This window comes from Trichoderma breve, chromosome 6 (assembly GCF_028502605.1).
Source record: "Trichoderma breve strain T069 chromosome 6, whole genome shotgun sequence".
Classification (NCBI taxonomy): Eukaryota; Fungi; Ascomycota; class Sordariomycetes; order Hypocreales; family Hypocreaceae; genus Trichoderma; species Trichoderma breve.
The window spans coordinates 2,613,995-2,632,945 of NC_079237.1; the positions used below are offsets into that span (position 1 = coordinate 2,613,995).

The following is an 18,951-nucleotide window of genomic DNA, read 5'->3' on the forward strand; positions in this document are numbered from 1 at the left end:
AGAGGCTGCCAATTGCAACTCCAAACCCAAAGTTGGAGCTGGGAGTTGGAGCTGGGAGTTGGAGAGGCGGTTGGGAGGCGTTTGTCTTTGGATGTGCCCCTGCAATGCGGAGTAGGTACGGTGTACCTTGGTTGCTTGGCTGGCAGTTTACCGACTGAAGCGCGTCGTCTCCATTTACAGTGGGCGAGTAGCCTTTCTGCCGTGTTACAGATTTCAGGTACATGTACTAATCTTCAGTGGTTGGCACCCCTGGAAAATTGCCAAGTGGCAGGTATCAGGTACCTCTCTTCGGACAGCAAATCACCTGCGAGTACTCATGACATCCCTTGAGTGATCGCCATCCCACACCTTCTAGGTATGGTATGGTCAAGGCTGGCAGATCTCCGATACGATACTAATCCCGGAATGTTGCTTATACACTGGGTCCCTTCATACCCAAGTTGCCAAGGTCCGGCAACAGCTCACACCACCAGCTGCAGAGGCTTTTTACAATCATCACCTCACATCATCAGACTGTGAATAGCGCCAATCGCAAGCCAAAGGACACAACGAAACAATGCTCAACCTCAAAGCGTGTCGCAAATGATCTGGTACCTGCTCTATCCACTGCGAGGGTGAGGACTCCCCCAACTCATCACAAGAAACTGCAGCTTCACCAGAGCTGATTGATTTAACCCTAGAACAACAGAGGCCCCGGTCCTCTCAGCGTCTCACCCGCTTCGAAGAGTCCTCACTCGCTATGGCCGCTATGCCTCTCGCTATGCAATCAGCACGCTGCTCATCTCTGCCGCCATAGCGGCCTTTCTGATCTATCCGCTGCCCTTCATCTACACCAGCCATGTCATCAACGGCGCCTCACCCCTCCCTCGCCATGTCTGGACCGCCGCTCAGCCGCTTCCGTATGACAACGCAGCCAGTCCCGACATTGTCATGCGCTCCATCTGGGTTCATTCGAGCTACATGCAAGCACTAAGTCCCGATATTCTCCTATCGGCCCTTGACTTGCAGGATGCGCTTCTAGGCGACACCAAAGACTTTGGTCCCAGCAGATCCTTTGGTCTGCTCCCTCCCAGTGACTCCGAATCCCCCCTGACTCCAGCACAGCGGGATGCCCTCCACATCGTCAATGGTCTGACCAACCAGTCGTGGATACTCCAATCGCCGTTACTGTACTGGAACTGCTCCCGTGATCGCATCCTGGCCGACGAGGATATCTTGGCCACAGTCAATGACAAGAAGAACCACACTACTCCAGCAAATATCACTCTACGACATTCCATTGTTTTTAGTGGGAAGCGATTTGAGGACCGCCGCTTATTGGCCGCTGATGCTCTCGTCATCACGTTGCTGTATCGAACAGACTCCCCCGTTGGTCGCCAGTGGGAGGCTGTAGCACGATCGTTACCAGTCAAGATGGGCGATAAGTGGGATATATATCCTCCGAGTGGCAATGTGTCGGCCAGCCAACTCTACGAATTTCAATTCAGGCCCATGTCAGTGCAGGATTCCATCATTCTAGCCCTGGCGTATACGCTGTCCTTGGTGTACTTTCTCCAGCAAGTGTCCAAGGTTCGCGCTGTCAAGTCTAAACTGGGTCTGATAGCCACCGTCGTGATGCAGATTATCATGTCAATTGCCGCAAGCTTCACAATTTGCGGCGTCTTCAAAATCGACCTGTCTGGCATCCCTCGAGCCGCATATCCTCTCGTCATATTATCCATGAGCTTGGAGCATATCCTTCGCCTAATGGACGCCGTAGTCCGCACTCCCTCTGGAGAAAACACAAGTAGCAGGATAGGGTCTGCTTTTGGGGAGACTGCGCCTACTGCCCTGGTTAGCACTGTCCAAAACTTTTTGATTCTCCTCGGCTTATCCTATGCCGTCACCCCAAGCGTATCCGCATTTTGCATCTTTGCGGCAATTGCCATTGTGCTCGACTTTTTCTTCTTGTCCAGCTTCTTCATCTCCGTTCTTAGTGTTGATGTGCGGCGAATGGAGCTTGGGGATGCTCTCGCCAGAGAGGCCATGCGTCGCAAACTAAAAGCACGTCGCCCTCGGGAACACCCATCCTGGGCGAAGCGTATGCTTGAAGGCAAAATTGCATTATCAACACGCATTGCGGGAACAGTCGTCATGATAAGCTTCGTCATCATCGCGCAGTCTCACTTTTTCGGTGGCGGCGATATTTCCCAGAGGCTGGCTCACTTATACAATGGCCAGGATTTGGAACCCAACATGTCATCGCTCAAGACGTCCCATCTGGAGGATATCCACCAAGCAAGAACTCCCACGTCTTGGCTGCGACTTCAAGATCATGATGCCGCCCGTGAAATAATCCGCCTCATAAAACCTTCAGCCTACAGCTACATAGCTAGAGTCTATGAGCCTTTAGTGTTTGTAAAAAAGGGATCTAACCGAGTGCCGATGATGAAAGAGCCTGCGCTACTCCCAGCGATATATGACTTTGCGCATCACCAGCTGCGTACATTCGTCTTTATCGACATTGTTGTGGTTGCCTTGCTGCGTCTTCTGGTAAGCTACCTACTGCCGGAAGACGAGACCAAGGCGGAAGAGCTGCAGGACTCGAGTGACCAATCCAACTTGTGTGTGAAAACGCTCTCCGGGGGACACACACTCGATATAGCTATGCTCGCCTACTCACCAAGAGGCTACCTTCTATCTGTTGGTCTAGACCGTATGATTCGCCTGTGGGACGTTAACCATAGGAATAAAGGCCCAGTCTCTAACCTGGAAAGGGAAATCCTGGTGAAATTTCCCGTGCTTGCAGTTGCCATGAGTGAAGACTCGGATTGGCTGGCGATCTTATCATCCGACACGGTCATCTTTTGGAATATTACAACCCATGTCCACGGCTCTTCCGTGGCCGTAGAGACCTACAACCAGAAGCCAGAGTCCTTCTTTCTGGAACCAACCGCATCATCAGATATTCCAAGAGCAGTCATAGTATGGAGGAACGGATCTGCATTAGATGTAGACCCGGCCTCGAGAGAAACCCGCGAGTCCACCATCTGTCTTGGATTGACATGTGCCCGCCCACTCTTGAGCAAAGGTGAATTTTCGATTTGTCCTTTGTTGTCGTATTATAAGTATAGCTGACTAACGAGAATGATTCCTATGTACACAGTTGGCAACCATCCAAGGGTCTCCCTTGTAGCAACATCTCGAAATGGAGATGTACATATCATGGAAAGAAATGGGCAGTTATGGGAAAGGCGGAATCTTCTCTCTAGAAGACTTGCAAGCGATGAAATCCACCAAGTCGTGACCCTCTCGCCGCTCCCCTACTTCCTTGTATCATCCAAGACGGATCTTCATCTTATAAACCTAGATGATGGAACTACCTCGTGGAGCTTCTCCGTGGAGGAGATGCGGCCACGCTCACTCACATGCGCCTTCACCTGCCATCGATCACCAAATGCCTCGCCATTAGGGTTGGTATCCTTCACGTTTAGCTACTTGGCGCTGGGCTCAGGCGACTGTGTTCTACACACGTTTACGCCTCAGGATGAAGATGATGCGATTTGTATGCACAACATTGACGATACAGGTACCAGCAGTGGGTGGTGCAGTTGGGCTGATGCAAAGGAACGAAAGAAGCACATCGGCAACCCTGGTGTTTGGAGCCTCTTGTCCGATGGGAGCACATTAGGTCTTCGTCGCCGGTCCCGTACTGAGCCGAGAAGTCGACATGGACATCAACGCCAGGATATATCGGGGGTACGGAGCCGCGTGTCGAGCACACGAAGCCGTGAATTAGGAACTTTCAGCTGCTGGGAATTGTGGAGGGCGGCGGCAAGTGACTGGGACGAGTTGGACGAAACCACACCATTGTTCTCCGACGAAGATGCAGGGCAGTTGGTTGTTTGTGAACCGGGACCCAGTGTAAGAGTCGGGCCAACATCAGTAGCCTTTGCTTATGGGAACGTTATCAAGCTGGTAACGTTGAGCGGGCACAAGCCTTTTGACGCAGGGATCGAGGACGTCAGTCATGAATCGTCAATGAATGTGCCGACAAGGCGTCGCAAGATAGTAGCAACAGCTAGGCCAGGAGCAGCATTAGGTTAACATCATGAATATTTTGAAAAGAAATCAAAGAAAGGAAGAAAAGTTGAGAGGCACTGGGCTGATCTTCCAGGACGCATAGACCGTTAATATCTATCAGCGATCCGCTCACCACTGACATTGACCGACGTGAAGACATGAAAGCACTGCCCAAAGCCGATCAATATGAACGTACTATTGAAAGGGAAATACAAGCCATATCAAGGATGGTACTGACACGAAACAGGCTTCTGATGACTATCAGAGCAGTGAGTTCGGGCGTAGCATAGCTGTGCATAATTAAGGGAGAGGTTGTGCTTGAGATGATATATATAAAAAAAAATCCATCAAGAAATAAACAGATAGACAACTACATAAATAATCTAAACATTAACTATAGGGATATATACCAACATAAACTGTAAACATGCTATGTGTTTATTGGATTCACTTGAAGTGGTAGATAGATACGCTTTATGCACGCTGAGGGAAAAAATACATGACGAGAGGCTAGTTCGTAAACGAGGATTGATGAGTTCTTCTGCGGAATGAGATGGCTCGCATCGTTCGATGATGGGTTCGATCTCGGCTGGTTGCTATCACCCATGATAGTTTGAGGTTTATATTGGGTTTTCCATGCCGATAGGAGGAGTCGTGCCTGCGATGGGCGCTGTAATCAAAGCCTGGGCTTTGCTGTGAAGCGTGTTGCTGGATCCAAGGCCACGCCTCATCATCTTACCCAACACGGTAACTAATTCGCAGGCATCGCGAAACATGTCGTCGTCCATGCCTTCTGTAGCCTCATAAACCTCATTGATCGTAGTTCTTGCAAGGCTGCGGCTACCATTGGCGTCGTGAACGCATTCATAAAGAAACGCTGCGTATTCTGTTTTGACTGATAAACGCAAGGAGTGGGAGCCCCAGAGAAGTTTATCAGCCAACTCTGCTGCTTCTTCAAAATATTGATTTGCTGTGGGCAAGTAGTCTTTGGCAGGCAATAAGAAGGAGAGCGAGAGCGCCGATACCGGGGCTTCAAAGCCAGGAGGAGGGCCAACGGGGCCGCCTTCAAGAGAATGATGTATTGCATGCTGATAGTCATCCGCGACCTGACCGGTCGGCACGGCGTCGGGATCCCAGCCTGGCATGTTGGACACGCGGGGCTGATTTCGAAAAAGCACAAAGATGTGATAAAAGCTGGCACGCAATTTGTATGCCAGGACTTTCAGCTCGACACAATTGCTGACAAAGGGGATGACATATTCCTGCAGCATCTTGAGCCCTTCACGTGCCAGCCAAAGGATGCGCATGATATTTTCGTGGAGCGTCGCATCAGGCTTGCGCTGCTTCTTGACCTCGACGAGCTTGTCAGAGAGCCTAAGAGAGAGGCCCAGTATCTTATAAAGTGTTGACGAGAGTATGGTGTTGTCATTTTCAACGCTCCTGGCCATTCGACCCAGGTACTTTTGATCTACCTCGGATGACGCCATGGGAAAGCGATGCTACCGTAGGTCGTGTAGAAAAAAAAAAAACAAGTTGAGCAGATAGCCAAGAAAATTTCAAGAAAAAGGCTTCACGGAGCCCTCAAAATGATCGAATTTTTGGCGTTGATAGGTCAAAGAAGAATCTCGGTTAGATGCCTGGTGCGATAGTGCCAACAGGAGATGTGGATTGAAACGAGCGGCTATGCGACAAGGTCCCTAGATACCAAAGTACTCCGTCAGCAACGATTCAAGATTGCAGTAGGTTAGTATGTATGCCATAAGACAAAGTGAGAGAAGGAATTCGAGTTGAAGCAATACTGAGGCGAGTACATAGAGCCCCTAGTCCCAACGGCCATAGAGGCCAAGCCATAGCGTAACATGAGTAGCAGGAGATGCCTGGGTAGGATAGAAGGATGGTTGCTCAAGCGCCATGTTGAACGTCGAGCCTGGTTACGCAGAAGCACGCCCGCATTCCAACAAGCCCAGACAGGCGAGCTTCTGCTTCCCCTGACACAGACACAGCCTCTTATCATGGAAAGGGACGGTTGAAGCGCATCCAAAATCATGATCCCGCTCCGCTAGCTAGATTCGTTTGCAATTGGTGTCCGTCTTGCGAATCTCGGCCGAGGCTCGTTGAATCTTGCCCGGTCCGCTGTGTATTTCTGTACTCGTGCTACGAGACAGGGGGAGATGGCATAGTAAGCGTCGCACGACTTACCCAAGGTACGGTAGTCAAGGAAATATCAGTAAACTTTATATCCTGCAATTGAGTTTGACGGCGCTAGGGCTGAGTGTCGCTGGTGAGAGTGCAGAGGTAAAGTTGGATGACGGGCGCGAAGCGACTCGACGTTGACAGGGTGAAGCGTCATTCAGCCCCAGTGCGCGCGGGCTGTGTTCGCGTATATTGGTCAAAGTCCACGCGTTGTACAAGTACCTGCATCTGATCGCTTAGCATCTCCCCGCGACAGGGATTAATGGCTAGATGGATGGACCAGCTCTTTATTGGGCGTTTATACTGCATTGCAGTGCTAGAGATGCAGTTAGGTAATCATGCGACTGTTGTTGCGAGTACCAGGCATGCACATGCATGAGGACAGAAAAAATCACTGAATATAGATGAAAATATAATTGTGTGTGATTTTCACACTAAAAGTTGGTATATAGTGTACATGATAAGCATATTCCTCCCTTCCCAGAGTCACAAATGCTGGCTTCATGCTGCCTCATCCAGCCATGCCGTCATCTTATCCAGTCAATAAGCTTGAGAGGGTTGGCGATGGGGAAAAAAAGCCAGGCTATTCGACGGGTTTGTCAAATACAAGGCCTAAACGTTGAAATCATTGCGTATAAATAATAATATTGAATATTTCATAACACATTCGGGGATAGACTTGAATCCCATCCATCTGAATCGAGAGTCGTTGGTTGTGGTATGTGCCGATTCCTGAGAGATGCAATCTCGTCTAATATCTCAATCAAGTGAGACTCTTTACATGATGGTGCAGCCGAGGGTAGTGTGGTTCTCGTCGATCTTGTGCTGACGCGCCTTAGGCTTGGCCATGACGGTGCAGCCGAGAGTAGTGTGGTTCTCGTCGATCTTGTGTCCATCAGGCTGAGGCTTGGCCATGACGGTGCAGCCGACGGTGGTGGTGGACTTGTCAGTCTTGGCGATCTGGACCTTGGCCATTTTGATGATGGTTTATGGATTGAAGGGGTGAGATTGGTGAAGAGAGACTTGAATTGTGAGGTGATTGGAGCTGTTGATGATGGACTGATTTTTGTTTCCAGATGGCGGAAATCCTAGACCTCTTTATATCATTGCGACTGACATGAAGATGGCCTGCGCGATTCGAAATTGACTCGGAGAGTTGATTCTGTTCTTGCTCCAAAGCATTGTTCCCCAGGCTAATCAATCACCGCGCCGCTTCATATCGCATTGGTACATTGATCTATCATTCACATCATATCCTATTGTTCTCGAATGTGGGGTCGAATCGCCCATGCCGACACTTCTTCGCATTATCGCCTTCATATTGTTCTTGGCTCCGCTCCAGCTTGAGACAACGCCCCCAGCTGACCAACATCACTTTGGTAGCTCCCCATAATGTGCGAAAATCGAGCAACTGAGCATTGACTACCGGTCGCCCGAGGGAACTAGGGGGTTAACTTTATATTGTCATCAGCAAATAGCTCTATTATTATGTATCATTAGGCTGAAAGCTAGAGCCGTATTTGTGTCTGCGTATGGTGAATTGAGGAATTGTATTTCTTCTAATTTTTAACCTTTTTTTCTTTCCATTTGAGGCTGGTTCTTCTGACAGCTCGTTGGACCTTCATAGTCCCACCCGTTGTTAAATTACCCATTTTAATTCGTGCCACTAACAGCGAGCCTATCATAATCGTCAGCATGTCTTGCATCAAAACTGGGTCTGTTTGTGTATCGTACTTCATCAAATGGTCCATAAAAGTCTGCAGGGAAACATCATCGGTGAAAATGGTTTGGGCAGAGGTTGCCCCCACACCGCCGTAAGGTCCCGTCGTGTGGGTGGTTGATGGGTTGAGTTTGGATAGCAGGAATCTAGCTTGGGAGCCGCCTGCGTCGCAAATGATGAATCTGGGCAGTGGGAATCGATCTGTGATGAGGTCCTAAGGAGCAATGTTAGCCGTTACTACATAAGCATTCACTCCATGTGCTTACTCTAGCATCTTCCTTTGGCTGTTCCAACAGGGCAGCAAAGTTTTCGTATCCCTCTTGCTCTTGGTAACCAGCCTTCCGCCACTCAGCAATGGTTTCGCCATGGAAGATAAGAATGTGGAAGAAAGTATCCAGCAGCAATATGTGGGTTGGCTGAATGGACGCAGAGTCAAGTAGCACTGGCTGGCCGCCGTCCTGATCAAATGTGTACGAGTCCAGAGTCGGTTGAATCATGACGAGGGAGTTGCTGACGTCTTCGTGGTTTAAGACATGACGATAAAACGCAGTCTCATCGGGCGAGTTGTTGAAAACTTGGAGAAACTGACTTCTCCGGAGGTGGAACATGAATTGAGGATAGAGGGTGAAATTCTTCTCCAAGCGGAACGACGTCGGGTCATCCTTACGATAGTCTGCAAATCTGGAGCAAAGCCGAATCAACATCCTATCCACCCAGCGAAGCACATCTGGGCCATCGTCGACTTCGGCCTTGAAAACAGCTATCCGCGACATGAGGACTGCTGCTGCTTCTTGGTCGAAAGACTGTGCAATAGCCGGGTCTCCGGCAGGGCCACTCAAATTTCGAGCAATAGTTGTTACTCGAAGGTGGAATTGGCCCGAGGAATGCTGGTAATATGTCAAGAACTGCATCATTCCCTTTTGGGGTGCCTGTTGATGAGCTGCCGGCCCTTGGTTGGCAACTTCAAAATATATACCATAGCTGGAGTTGGGGTCGATGCCACACATTTTCCATGAGCAGGTGTTACCAATGCCACATTCTGTCTCACCAACCGAGACCGACTTCTTGTTGAGAGATACCGCATGCCCGATTAGGCCAGTGACTTTAAGCTCCTTGGTCGTCAGCACTTCGAGCACTGCATTGAAGCCCATGAGGAGGTTATCGTCGCCGTCCTTTTCGAATATGCGGACAAATGATTGTTTGAACATAGAAGATGTGAAGCTGTCAGTGAGAATCATATGACCTCCTGTCGAGTTGCAAAGCCCCTTCATTTCCAATAAGCCAACTTGGTCGAGGCAGCCTGCGAATATATCTATAATGTGCCCATTATGAGCAGTGCGCTTGGCGAGGTTATCGTAGAACTATCGGCCGTGTTAGTTTACTGTGCAGTGGTACTCTATTCAGTCTCGTTGGCTTCACCTTCAATGCCTTCTTGTAGCACTTGGCGTTATCGCGATCAATGTCGTGATGTCCACGAATCGGCTCCCTTAGTTCCGGACCGACAACCATACCGGGGCCTTCAGTGGCAGGCCCGCCGGCAAAGAGCATGATGCGGCCACCAGAGTTTTGGAAAGTTGATTCCATCAGCCCGATGGCAACGCTCAAAGCGACACCTGTGCAACGAAGGCTTCTCCGGTCGCTGGCAGTTGGCCAGGGATCTTTTTGTAGTGCCTCCAAAACCTTGGTGAGCTGGAATTCGGCTTGCTGAACAGGGAGGAGAAATCTCGTCGCGGCGCCAGCATTCATTGGGCGACCTGCCTGTGGTGGCACTCCAGGCCGCACAGGCTGAGAAGACAGTCCTAGCATATCTTGGACATTCTTGGCGGAGTAGTCCTTGCTCCCGCGGAAAACATACGATTTGGCGCAACCTTCATAGCCGATCTCGTGGACTTGGGCCTAGGAACAGTTAATTCCCATCTGCATACAGAGATATAGAATAAGCATACCATTGTGCCGTAGGTGATGAGGCCAACCAGCGCGTTTTCTGGGAGCAGGCTGAGGCTCATGACGAGTGATTCCTTAAGTGCAGACAAGCTGTCCTCCTCTTGGCATAGATCAACCACGTACAGGAACAGAGGTGGCGCAGGAGCAGGCCTTGACAGCCTATATTCGATGGTAGTATTGGCAGGGTGCAGCTCCGGTGGAATCGCATTCGCGGTGATGTCTTTATAATGCGCCGGGAGCTGGTTTCTTGACAAGCAGAATGGGCAGATCCATACTCGAGCACGAACATCGACTTGGCTAACATTGTTATCAGTTAGACACCCTGCACGAGGGACCAAGGAAGCTGTTTAGTCGCGGGAGAGCTTTACCAGAATGGATTGAGGACCGATCGACAAGGCTGCTTGCATGTGACGGGCTCGAATTGAAGTAGAGGCGTCTCGGGCTTCTCTTTCAGCGGGGTGAATAGAGCGCCAATGGGCACTACTAGTCTCGATGCTTCCTGTTTGATCTATGAGCAAGAGCAAGCAGGAGGTGTACGCAGAAGGGGATCAATACCATTCGAGAGCTGGGGAAGACATTCCAGCTAAGGCGAACGCCATCGCGATCTTCCACCTCGCTCCATTGCTCTTTGACTGCTTCGTAGTCCATTGATAAATCGAGCCGAGTCGCTGGACGCTCAGCTCAACCGGATGATGTGTTGGCACAAAAGATACAGCTAGGTTGGTAGGGCCGCAATTGATGTAACGCAGACGTGAGATTCTCGGGGTTGCTGAGGGAGAGAGTTTTCGACTGGTTTGTATATCATTTGTTTAAAATGATAACACGTTTGCAAGCACGAGCACCGCTATGAGGACAGCTAGCAGTCTAAACTGAGACTCTTTGGCCAGCGTGGAGCAATTCGGCCCCACTAGAACAATCAGCATCCCGCGCAGCATCATCGTTATAGAGGGGTTATCGTAGCAACCCGTTAGCAGTTTTGCTAGCAGTCTGCTAGTAAAATTGTTAGTGAGCTAGCTGTACGAAGTCACTGCGTATCGATTCTTGAATGCGCAAGCATACCCTATATAAAATGCCCTTTGTGTTTTCTTGGGATTTTATATCTAATGCTTGAGCCCAGTCTTGAATTTGTAGTAGTGAGAATAACAACTTTGATGTTCGACATGTATATAGCAAACGTATAGTTATCCATTTACCCTAGTGGTTGTTTTATGGCCTCTCTAGCTCTTTCGAGGTTGCTCGAGCAGATGCCCAAAGACTAACTGGTAACAATGTACCTACCCTGGCTGCCAGGCACCTAACCTTAGTGGTAGGTCATCTTTCATCATCACATCTTGTGTCGCAGATTAAGACCACGGTGACCTCTTAATTGTGGACACTTGGAGATCCAGCTTCCTAAATGCAATCTGTTTCCTACCTCACTGCCACTCCGCGAACCTCGCCGTCCAGACCTCTCTCTCCATCCACTTCCTCCCGGTGACGTTGAACAGCGACAACCATCCTTCTGACATCGCCGACCGCCCAGTTCACAGCCCGTCGGACCACTCACAAGGATATCTGCGGCCAATGGCAGCGTCAACAGCAACTCCCTCACACACTAACACTAAATCCCCCACTATTCGACGCATACGTTAGTTCCCTCTCCCCGACCTCTTCAAGACAGGAGGGTAGAGAGAGTCATGTCTCATCCTTCGTAGAAGCACTAACTCGGGCATCTTCCAGTCCGCGAGGCTGCAGAGCTTTCAAATGCGCCGTCTCCCGATTACACCGCGGAGCCGCTAGAGTCGGATCTCTTTGAATGGCACTTCACCCTCCGAGGCCCTCCAAATTCCCCATACAGCCAGGGTGTCTATCATGGCCGTATTATCTTGCCTCCAGCGTATCCTCTTCGGCCTCCTAGCTTTCGCTTCTCCACTCCAAACGGCCGCTTCGAGGCCAACCGGGAGATTTGCCTCAGCATAAGTGGTCACCATGAAGAAACATGGCAGCCAGCCTGGGGCATTCGAACTGCCCTTGTCGCGTAGGACTTCCGCGCTCCATCACATGTCCCTATCGGCCCTTGATATCTGACTGATGACGGTAATGATACAGGCTCCGCAGCTTCATGGAAACGGATGTTCTGGGTCAACTAGGTGGTCTGGAGACTACTGAAGCGGTCCGCCGCCGCCTTGCTCAAGAGTCAGCGTCCTTCAAGTGCGCAGTCTGCGCCAGAACAAACGCGGACATCATCGCCGAATGCGAAGACCGCTGTAAACAAGCCGCCTCTCCATGCCAGGATATATCAATTCCTGCTGAGCTAAACATGGGCTGGAGAGATGAGCTTGAGGCTGCTGGGAAGGGCCAATCACAGTCAGCTCATCCGTCAAAGGTCTCACATGTACCTGATCAAAATGATAAGATCTCCGAAGAAGCTGAGCTGGCAGAGGGATTTGTCCAGACGGCCCCCAGTATCCCAAATGACGTAGTCGCACCACCACCCCCGATGCCCTCACGCGAAACTCACCGAAACTCTTCAGCTGCTAACCAGACAAGAGCCGGAAGCGATGGAGTCCCACTGTGGATAGACAGAGTGATTATAGCTTTGGTCATCTTGTTGATTGCACTGGTTCTTAAAGTTTTGTTTAGTACATAACCAGCTGCCCTGTAGTTGGGATGAGGGCTCCTGAGGGTTCCCTCCCCTGTATTCGAACAATCTGTAATATTCAGATCAAATGTGCGAAGTAGATATCCATGGGTCACCAATAGCACGGCTAGCAGCTAATGAAGTCAAATTATAATGATCAATTTTGGAGCGCCCATAATCTCGCCCTATCGTAACTACTGCCGCCTGGTGTCTAGGAGCATATGAGTCACTTAGAGAGGGGAGGAAGTTCGTTATGGAAGGTTTGTCTACTACTAAGCTACCAGCCTGCTCTCACTGTCGACTGTATTGCCATGGTACAGCCAGCCACCACCACTCTCCCACAGTTACAGCCAATCCACCCATGGCCTCTTCAAAAACGCCCGTTTTTATGCCCCAGCTTACAATAAGACTCGCCTCAAATTCATCGAGAATCGGCCGCAAAGAGTTACAAACGTCCCTGATAGCCATGGGTCCTTTGGTGGCATAAGTGAAACAAATGGCTCCCAGTATATCGGACCATCTCTTGCTGTCTTTCTCTCCAAAAAAGTCAATCCATTGTGGGATTTCTCCTTTCAAAGTTGTAGAAGGCAACTCCTCTTGCGTCACAGCTTGTAGCACGGCAATGTCATTGCTGTACTGGTACAGGTCCGTTGGAACGGCCTGAAGTCGGAAATGATAATAAGATTTAGGATACTTTCGACTCTCATAATTACCCGGTTCGAAGCCAAAGGGGATATTCGGTATGTCCAAGGGGGCAAGTGTAATTCTTCCGGCAGCATTCAAGTTCGTCAATGCCATCATAGAGCCGTCATTCAGAGTGTACGGTATCTCAAACGCCTCACCCGTATGGAATATGCTATCCATACGGATTTTGAAAGCTGCTGCCTCTTCATATTTTGAACGTTGCGCCACCCTGCTCAACGTTGACAAATACCACTCACTGAGCCTATATGGACGCCCTCCAAATGGCGTCTTTTTGCTCCTGCAAATGACCCTTTGAGCTGTGAGTTGATCGATGGCTTCCTTAAGTAGTAGCGAGCCTTGTTCTGTGCCTTCCCCTGACAAGGTGAGGAATTTTTCTTTAATCTTTCGCACAGAGTATTTCGCTTCGCTAGTGCAGCAAAGTGACTTGATCCATGATCTTGCAATATCTGCATTCGCGGCATTGGCATTGTCATTTATACAATCAAAGGCTTGATTGACTGGTAGTGCACCGGGCTCTGATGTAACCGCCTCAAACCTGGAAAAAATCGATGATTGAGCATGGAAATATCTCTCACACCAATCTTCCTCGCTGGATCTGTTGGATTTGAGTAAGAATCGGTGGGCAAGAAGGTCTCTTGTCTGCGGGATTTGGTAGCCTTCCTGGCGAGATATCCTCGTCGCCCATTTAATAAGGATTTGCCAATCGTATTCAATCGGGTTTTCAAAGTCTAGCATGGGGAGTTCAAGGCTTTCAAAAGCTTCAGTCAGCCGTTCTTGAACATCTCGGGTAAATTTTTTTATATGAGGCCCCTGTTCCTTACATGCGACTGCCCAGAATTTACGCAAGGCAGCCAGTCGCATATTCGGGAAGATATGAAGTAAAAGGCCCCAATCGATGGCTTTATCTGCACCTCCTAGCAAGACTCGGACGACGACGAAAGCGGCTAGGAGGTCTCCCTGACTTGCCAGCTGGCCGTCCTCTATCTCCAGTGCCCCTGGTTCGTCTATTCCGTACGTTCCCCTCGGGGATATTGAGGTAAGTGGACGAGTTATCAGAGCCACCCTTTTAATCTTCGATTGTGTCATGTCGCCAACATTCAGGGGGCGCCTTGAATATCTTAGGACTGAAGCATCCAAGCTGAACTCGGAGTCTTCATCATCGCTTGATGTCAAGGCTTCTGATTCGTGCAAAATCTGGTCAACAGATTGGGGATTTAATGGCCCCTGGTGCTGCCACTTGAGACTAGGTAATGAAGCAACACTTTCAAAACCAACTGAAAAATTCACGAATAAATTGTATGGACCAGCAACCAGCGGAGATGCCTTGATGAACTGTTCCCTTTCAGCTAGCTCAAGATCGAGGCAGTCGATTAAGCCTTTCATGAATCTGTCATGAGCAGTTTCGGTACTGATGGCAGGAGTTGGCCTTCCAGCCTCATTCCCGGATATACGTTTGTCAAGGCCTTGGACCATGTCAGCCCAATGAAACCACTCTGCATCAGGCATCCAGCCACATAACGTGAAGCTAGAACTGTTGCTTTTTTCCTCGAAAAACTGCAAATCGAGATATGGCCAGTTTCCATCATTAACTGAAATCTTCATAGGTTCAGTCATAGTAACCTTTACGGCGACAGTGGTGGGTGAGTCTTCGAAAGTAGCATTTATATCAGAAAATCGGAGGGGCCGTGTTGTTCCCTGTGGCATTCCGTGATCGTTTATAGACCAATCATCATCTAAGAATACGTTCGGGGCCAAGAATTGTATCTTCGCGTCATGAGTCGGATGAACCATGCTGCGATTGTTTTGACTTGAGGCCGCAATATTGTCAGAAAGCCAGCTGGTTGCAGCCCATCTTACTTCATACTTGTCGTGGGGTGGGGTGGAAAGAGATGCGAGATTTGGACTATTTGAACTGATCTGAGCGAACTTCCTTCGCTTGCTTGGAGTGGTTATGTCGCTCATCATTCCGTGGCGCCTTTTGGCTGAAGCTTGAGCCACATACACTGGAGCGTCCAGCTGTGCGACTTCACCAGCAAGAATACGACGTCCTCGGCGGTTCTCCTTCCTCTCTCCATATTCAACATTATTGCCCGAAGACCGAAACGGCGTGGGTATGAAGAGCTGAGGGTGTCGCTGCTTGATACTCTCAACAACATTCAGAGTTTCTGCGGAGAAAGCATCAAGATGCGGCAACGTAATGACCTGGCATTTGGCGAAGAGTCCGCTATGATCTTGAAAGCCATGCCAATGCTCCAGGACTGACTTGGCTTTGATCATTCGGCTTAGAGCCCCTTGGAAGTCCTTCGTTTTCGGTACTGGTTTCTCGGGGTATCTAGTATTCCATACGGTGGTGAGAGCATGCCAAAGAGAATGCCCTCCGGGAAGGACCCCATCCTGTTGGACAAGCATATCCATCAGGAGCGCAGAGATTTGGTCAGTAACCTCACTTCTGAGAGGCTTTTTCTTCGAAACCTTACTTGCCCCATTGCGAGACACGGGCCCATATGATTGCTGACTGCTAGCCAATTCTACCTCTGTCTTCCCTGCGCCATATGCTGGGGAAGTAGTCTCATAATCAGGCTTACAGGTTGTGTCGGCATTCGAGACGTCCATCTCTCCGACAAGGGGGGTGAGGCCTGAATCCCGTCCAGGCTGGTTCAAACTAGATCCGGTACCTGAAAGGATCTCTAACTGGTTGGTATTGGATTTCCGATTTTTTAAGCCAAGCATCTGATTTGATTGCTTCATATCCACCCGTAGAATAGCAATCTGCTCCTTTGGAAGAGATGAAAGATTCAAAGCGTTTCTATGGTCTGAATTGGATTGGGCGTTGGAAGATTGACTTAAACGATGAATCTCTTTTGGGTGACGGAGAGCAGTTGGCGATGTCGTATAATGTGAATATTTACCAACTTTGGTTCTCGTTTCTGCTGGTGACAACCTGAATCTCGAGATCTCTACATCATCATCATCTTGTTGGTCTTTTTCTCCCCTTTCTTTCTGTTCGGTTGATTTACCCGCGACCTGACGTGAAGCCCTTGTCAATGGAGCAGGGACGGCATTGGGAATCTCAGCCAACTTAGTTGCTCTCGTTGAACGAGGGATAGACTTCTCTCTGCGGAATCCATCGATATTAGACGGGCTATAAGATGGATTACAGGAAGTTTGAGACTTTTCGAGGTGATATTTCAGGCCAATATCATTCTTCCAAGTCCTGCCACATTTGTCACATTTCCATCCTTTGCGTTTGGCTGTGTCATTGGTGAAAGACTCAGCCTGCCCCCTGTTACTAAGGCGGCTTGATCCCCGGCCACGCCCCCGGCCCCGGCCACGACCTATTGAATGAGAGGATTCTGTAGGCACTCGTATATCAGGTGATAGCGATGTATTCAAGGCTTGAGTCACATCGCCAGTGAGAATGTCCGGTGCTGCTTCTGTTGTTGCTGACGCGGATTCAAGGAGATCAGTTTGTTGACTAGCCGCCTGTGGTTTAAGAGGCGGGCTCGTGAGTTCTTTGAGAGCATCCTGTGGTGCTTTCAGTTTGATGATCATCGAGTCTCTCGCATCACTGTGGTCTTCATTTATGAGATGAACGCCGGTATGACTGCTATGCGATGCCTCTTGTGGACTGTTTTGATCACTACTCTGATCAAATTGATGCTCTGATCTAATCTTTCGAGGCCTGCCTCTCTGTCTCCTTTGAGATAAGTTGGATTGACTGAGATTAGCTAGCTTTGAACTCCCAATGGAGTACAATTCTTGTGAGAACCCATATGATAGGCGTGAGTCGGTCCGTTGCTCCTGATCCTCCTGTTCGTCGATACTCGTTGGCAAAGTATCGGGCGATTGAAGCACCCAGAGCGAAGCCTGTGGAAGAGATGGCAACGAGTATCTATATGATGCGACTTTTCCAGCTCTCGAGTGCTCGCTTCTCACTTGAAGATGCTGTAGCTGAGCCGGTTGGATACATGGCGTAGAAATACATGTCGTTAAAGAGGATAGAAAACGTGTGAAAGATACACCTAGCGTAAGCCCATACACATCTGGATTCGTCAAACCTGCCTCGCCGCATGCCATTATGCTTTTTGCGATAGTAGCAGCCAAGGGTTGATCCGATGACCACGTTGGGGCGACCTCTAGACATTTCGAAGAGGCAGATTGATTGAAAAAAGAGTCGGTAACGTCGTGACTATCTTGACTATAGAGTTCGCTGGATCTAGCGAGCTTGCCGGCTCGTTTTCCAGTTGCGAGGAATATAGACCAGTCCTTGGGTGTCAGATCGCGATTGAACTGAACACAGTCATTAAACACTTTGTTGTTCAACTTTGCAGCAACATAACGAATCGCATCTCGCGCATTCAGAAACCGGCAGACTTTAGAAACCACTTTCATTTGCCATCGCATGCCAAGAACACCCAACTTAGATTTCAAGTCTTGCATTCGTAAAACACCCCATTCCTTACAGATTGCCATGATAGTGGTTGCTAACGCTGTGTAATCGACAGACTCCCCAGTCCATCTTGTGTGCCAAGGAACGGCCTCGAGGTTGATGGCAAGGACCTGGCGGGAAAGATTCATCTCGGCTTCCGGTTCCGCGGCTGCGCTCCTGTCCTTTGGCAACGGGGGAGCAAACAATTTGAGCCACATCTTGCTTGTTTTTGTTCCCCGAACAAGAGTCGTTCGCTTGGTTATATACCCTTTCTTGACTAGTGCATCCGTTCGCTTTGGTACTGAGCGCTTGTCTTGGTCAACTAGGCGACCAAGGTCACCTTGCAATATCCCCTGCGCTTTCGTCGAAGCGATGCCCAGAAGCAAGAGCCATTCGGAACGAGGAACGCGCTTATAATCTATCGCGTGTCCCGTGATAGCCTCCCACATTATCTCCGGAGAAGCGTATATTCGAATGTCACTACCTTCGCCAGGCCCCGAGGCAGTAGAGCCAACAGCTTGCTGCGCTCGCCCATTGCCGTTGACAGAATCTACCTCTCGACGAGTGTTACGACCCTTGCTGAGATTTTCCAATGCCAACACCTCTGAGAACATCAAGTGATTGAACTTTCGGCGAGGCCCAATGGATATGTCGGTCCGTCGGACAAGCCATTTCCAAATTGTGGCGACTGCATGATCAGAGGATTTCGATCCTAGATCCTGAAGATTGACGTCTTGGTTGTTGTGAAAAGAAGCAGCACTGTCAGACAGACAGAGTGCTAATTTCGCAGCATCATTGAATTCCGAGATTGATAGACCTATGTGGTAAGCATTAACAACCGTTATCCGATGATTATATAGCTATCTCAACGTGCTAGAACAAGATTCTTAATTTTGGTGACAAAGGCAAAATAGTGCAATGCAAAGAAGACCATACCCTGTTCACCGGCACATGAGATGACGAGCAATAGACGAGCGATTAGCCCTTCGAGTTCCAGAGCCATAATATATTATAGTATATGAGAGTACGCATTGTAAAAGGTTGATGAGCAAGGTTGGTATAGTAGGACCTTGTGTTGTGGATAATGAAAGACAGAGCTATCGCTGAGTCCCACTTGGAGCTCTATCCCACAAGGATCACAAATGTTAGTTTGGTATAAGACCCGTTTTATTGCATGAAGTGGGGCGAAGTGCATCAAGTTATACTAGTATTTAGTATATGTTGGAAATAGTAGATTAATTAATTAAAGCATAGGAATCAGGTTATAAAGAGCCTTAT

At 49.2% G+C, this 18,951-nt stretch overlaps 6 protein-coding genes across 6 annotated transcripts; 2 read left to right on the plus strand and 4 right to left on the minus strand.

The window, feature by feature from the left end:
• Positions 1–582: 582 nt before the first annotated feature.
• T069G_09737 (sterol-sensing domain of SREBP cleavage-activation domain-containing protein) lies at positions 583–3,175 on the plus strand (the record flags this gene model as incomplete). Its single annotated transcript, XM_056176947.1, has 3 exons — positions 583–614; positions 681–2,964; positions 3,146–3,175. The coding sequence occupies 3 exons, from the start codon at positions 583–585 to the stop codon at positions 3,173–3,175; spliced, it is 2,346 nt and encodes a 781-aa protein (XP_056025425.1).
• Positions 3,176–4,682: 1,507 nt separating this feature from the next.
• Positions 4,683–5,549, minus strand: T069G_09738 (14-3-3 protein domain-containing protein; the record flags this gene model as incomplete). Its single annotated transcript, XM_056176948.1, has 1 exon — positions 4,683–5,549. The coding sequence occupies one exon, from the start codon at positions 5,547–5,549 to the stop codon at positions 4,683–4,685; it is 867 nt and encodes a 288-aa protein (XP_056025426.1).
• Positions 5,550–6,867: 1,318 nt separating this feature from the next.
• Positions 6,868–7,230, minus strand: T069G_09739 (uncharacterized protein; the record flags this gene model as incomplete). The annotated part of the gene is made up of 2 exons (XM_056176949.1): positions 6,868–6,949; positions 7,037–7,230. 2 exons carry the CDS (start codon positions 7,228–7,230, stop codon positions 6,868–6,870), a joined length of 276 nt encoding a protein of 91 aa, XP_056025427.1.
• A 678-nt stretch (positions 7,231–7,908) lies between these two features.
• T069G_09740 (sec23/Sec24 trunk domain-containing protein) lies at positions 7,909–10,567 on the minus strand (the record flags this gene model as incomplete). The annotated part of the gene is made up of 8 exons (XM_056176950.1): positions 7,909–7,933; positions 7,990–8,189; positions 8,242–9,336; positions 9,395–9,679; positions 9,758–9,871; positions 9,922–10,216; positions 10,288–10,427; positions 10,475–10,567. The coding sequence occupies 8 exons, from the start codon at positions 10,565–10,567 to the stop codon at positions 7,909–7,911; spliced, it is 2,247 nt and encodes a 748-aa protein (XP_056025428.1).
• A 915-nt stretch (positions 10,568–11,482) lies between these two features.
• On the plus strand, positions 11,483–12,548 carry T069G_09741 (ubiquitin-conjugating enzyme domain-containing protein; the record flags this gene model as incomplete). The annotated part of the gene is made up of 3 exons (XM_056176951.1): positions 11,483–11,546; positions 11,639–11,936; positions 12,008–12,548. 3 exons carry the CDS (start codon positions 11,483–11,485, stop codon positions 12,546–12,548), a joined length of 903 nt encoding a protein of 300 aa, XP_056025429.1.
• Positions 12,549–12,830: 282 nt separating this feature from the next.
• On the minus strand, positions 12,831–18,676 carry T069G_09742 (b-block binding subunit of TFIIIC domain-containing protein; the record flags this gene model as incomplete). The annotated part of the gene is made up of 4 exons (XM_056176952.1): positions 12,831–16,483; positions 16,535–17,136; positions 17,284–18,490; positions 18,610–18,676. 4 exons carry the CDS (start codon positions 18,674–18,676, stop codon positions 12,831–12,833), a joined length of 5,529 nt encoding a protein of 1,842 aa, XP_056025430.1.
• Between the last annotated feature and the right edge of the window lie 275 nt (positions 18,677–18,951).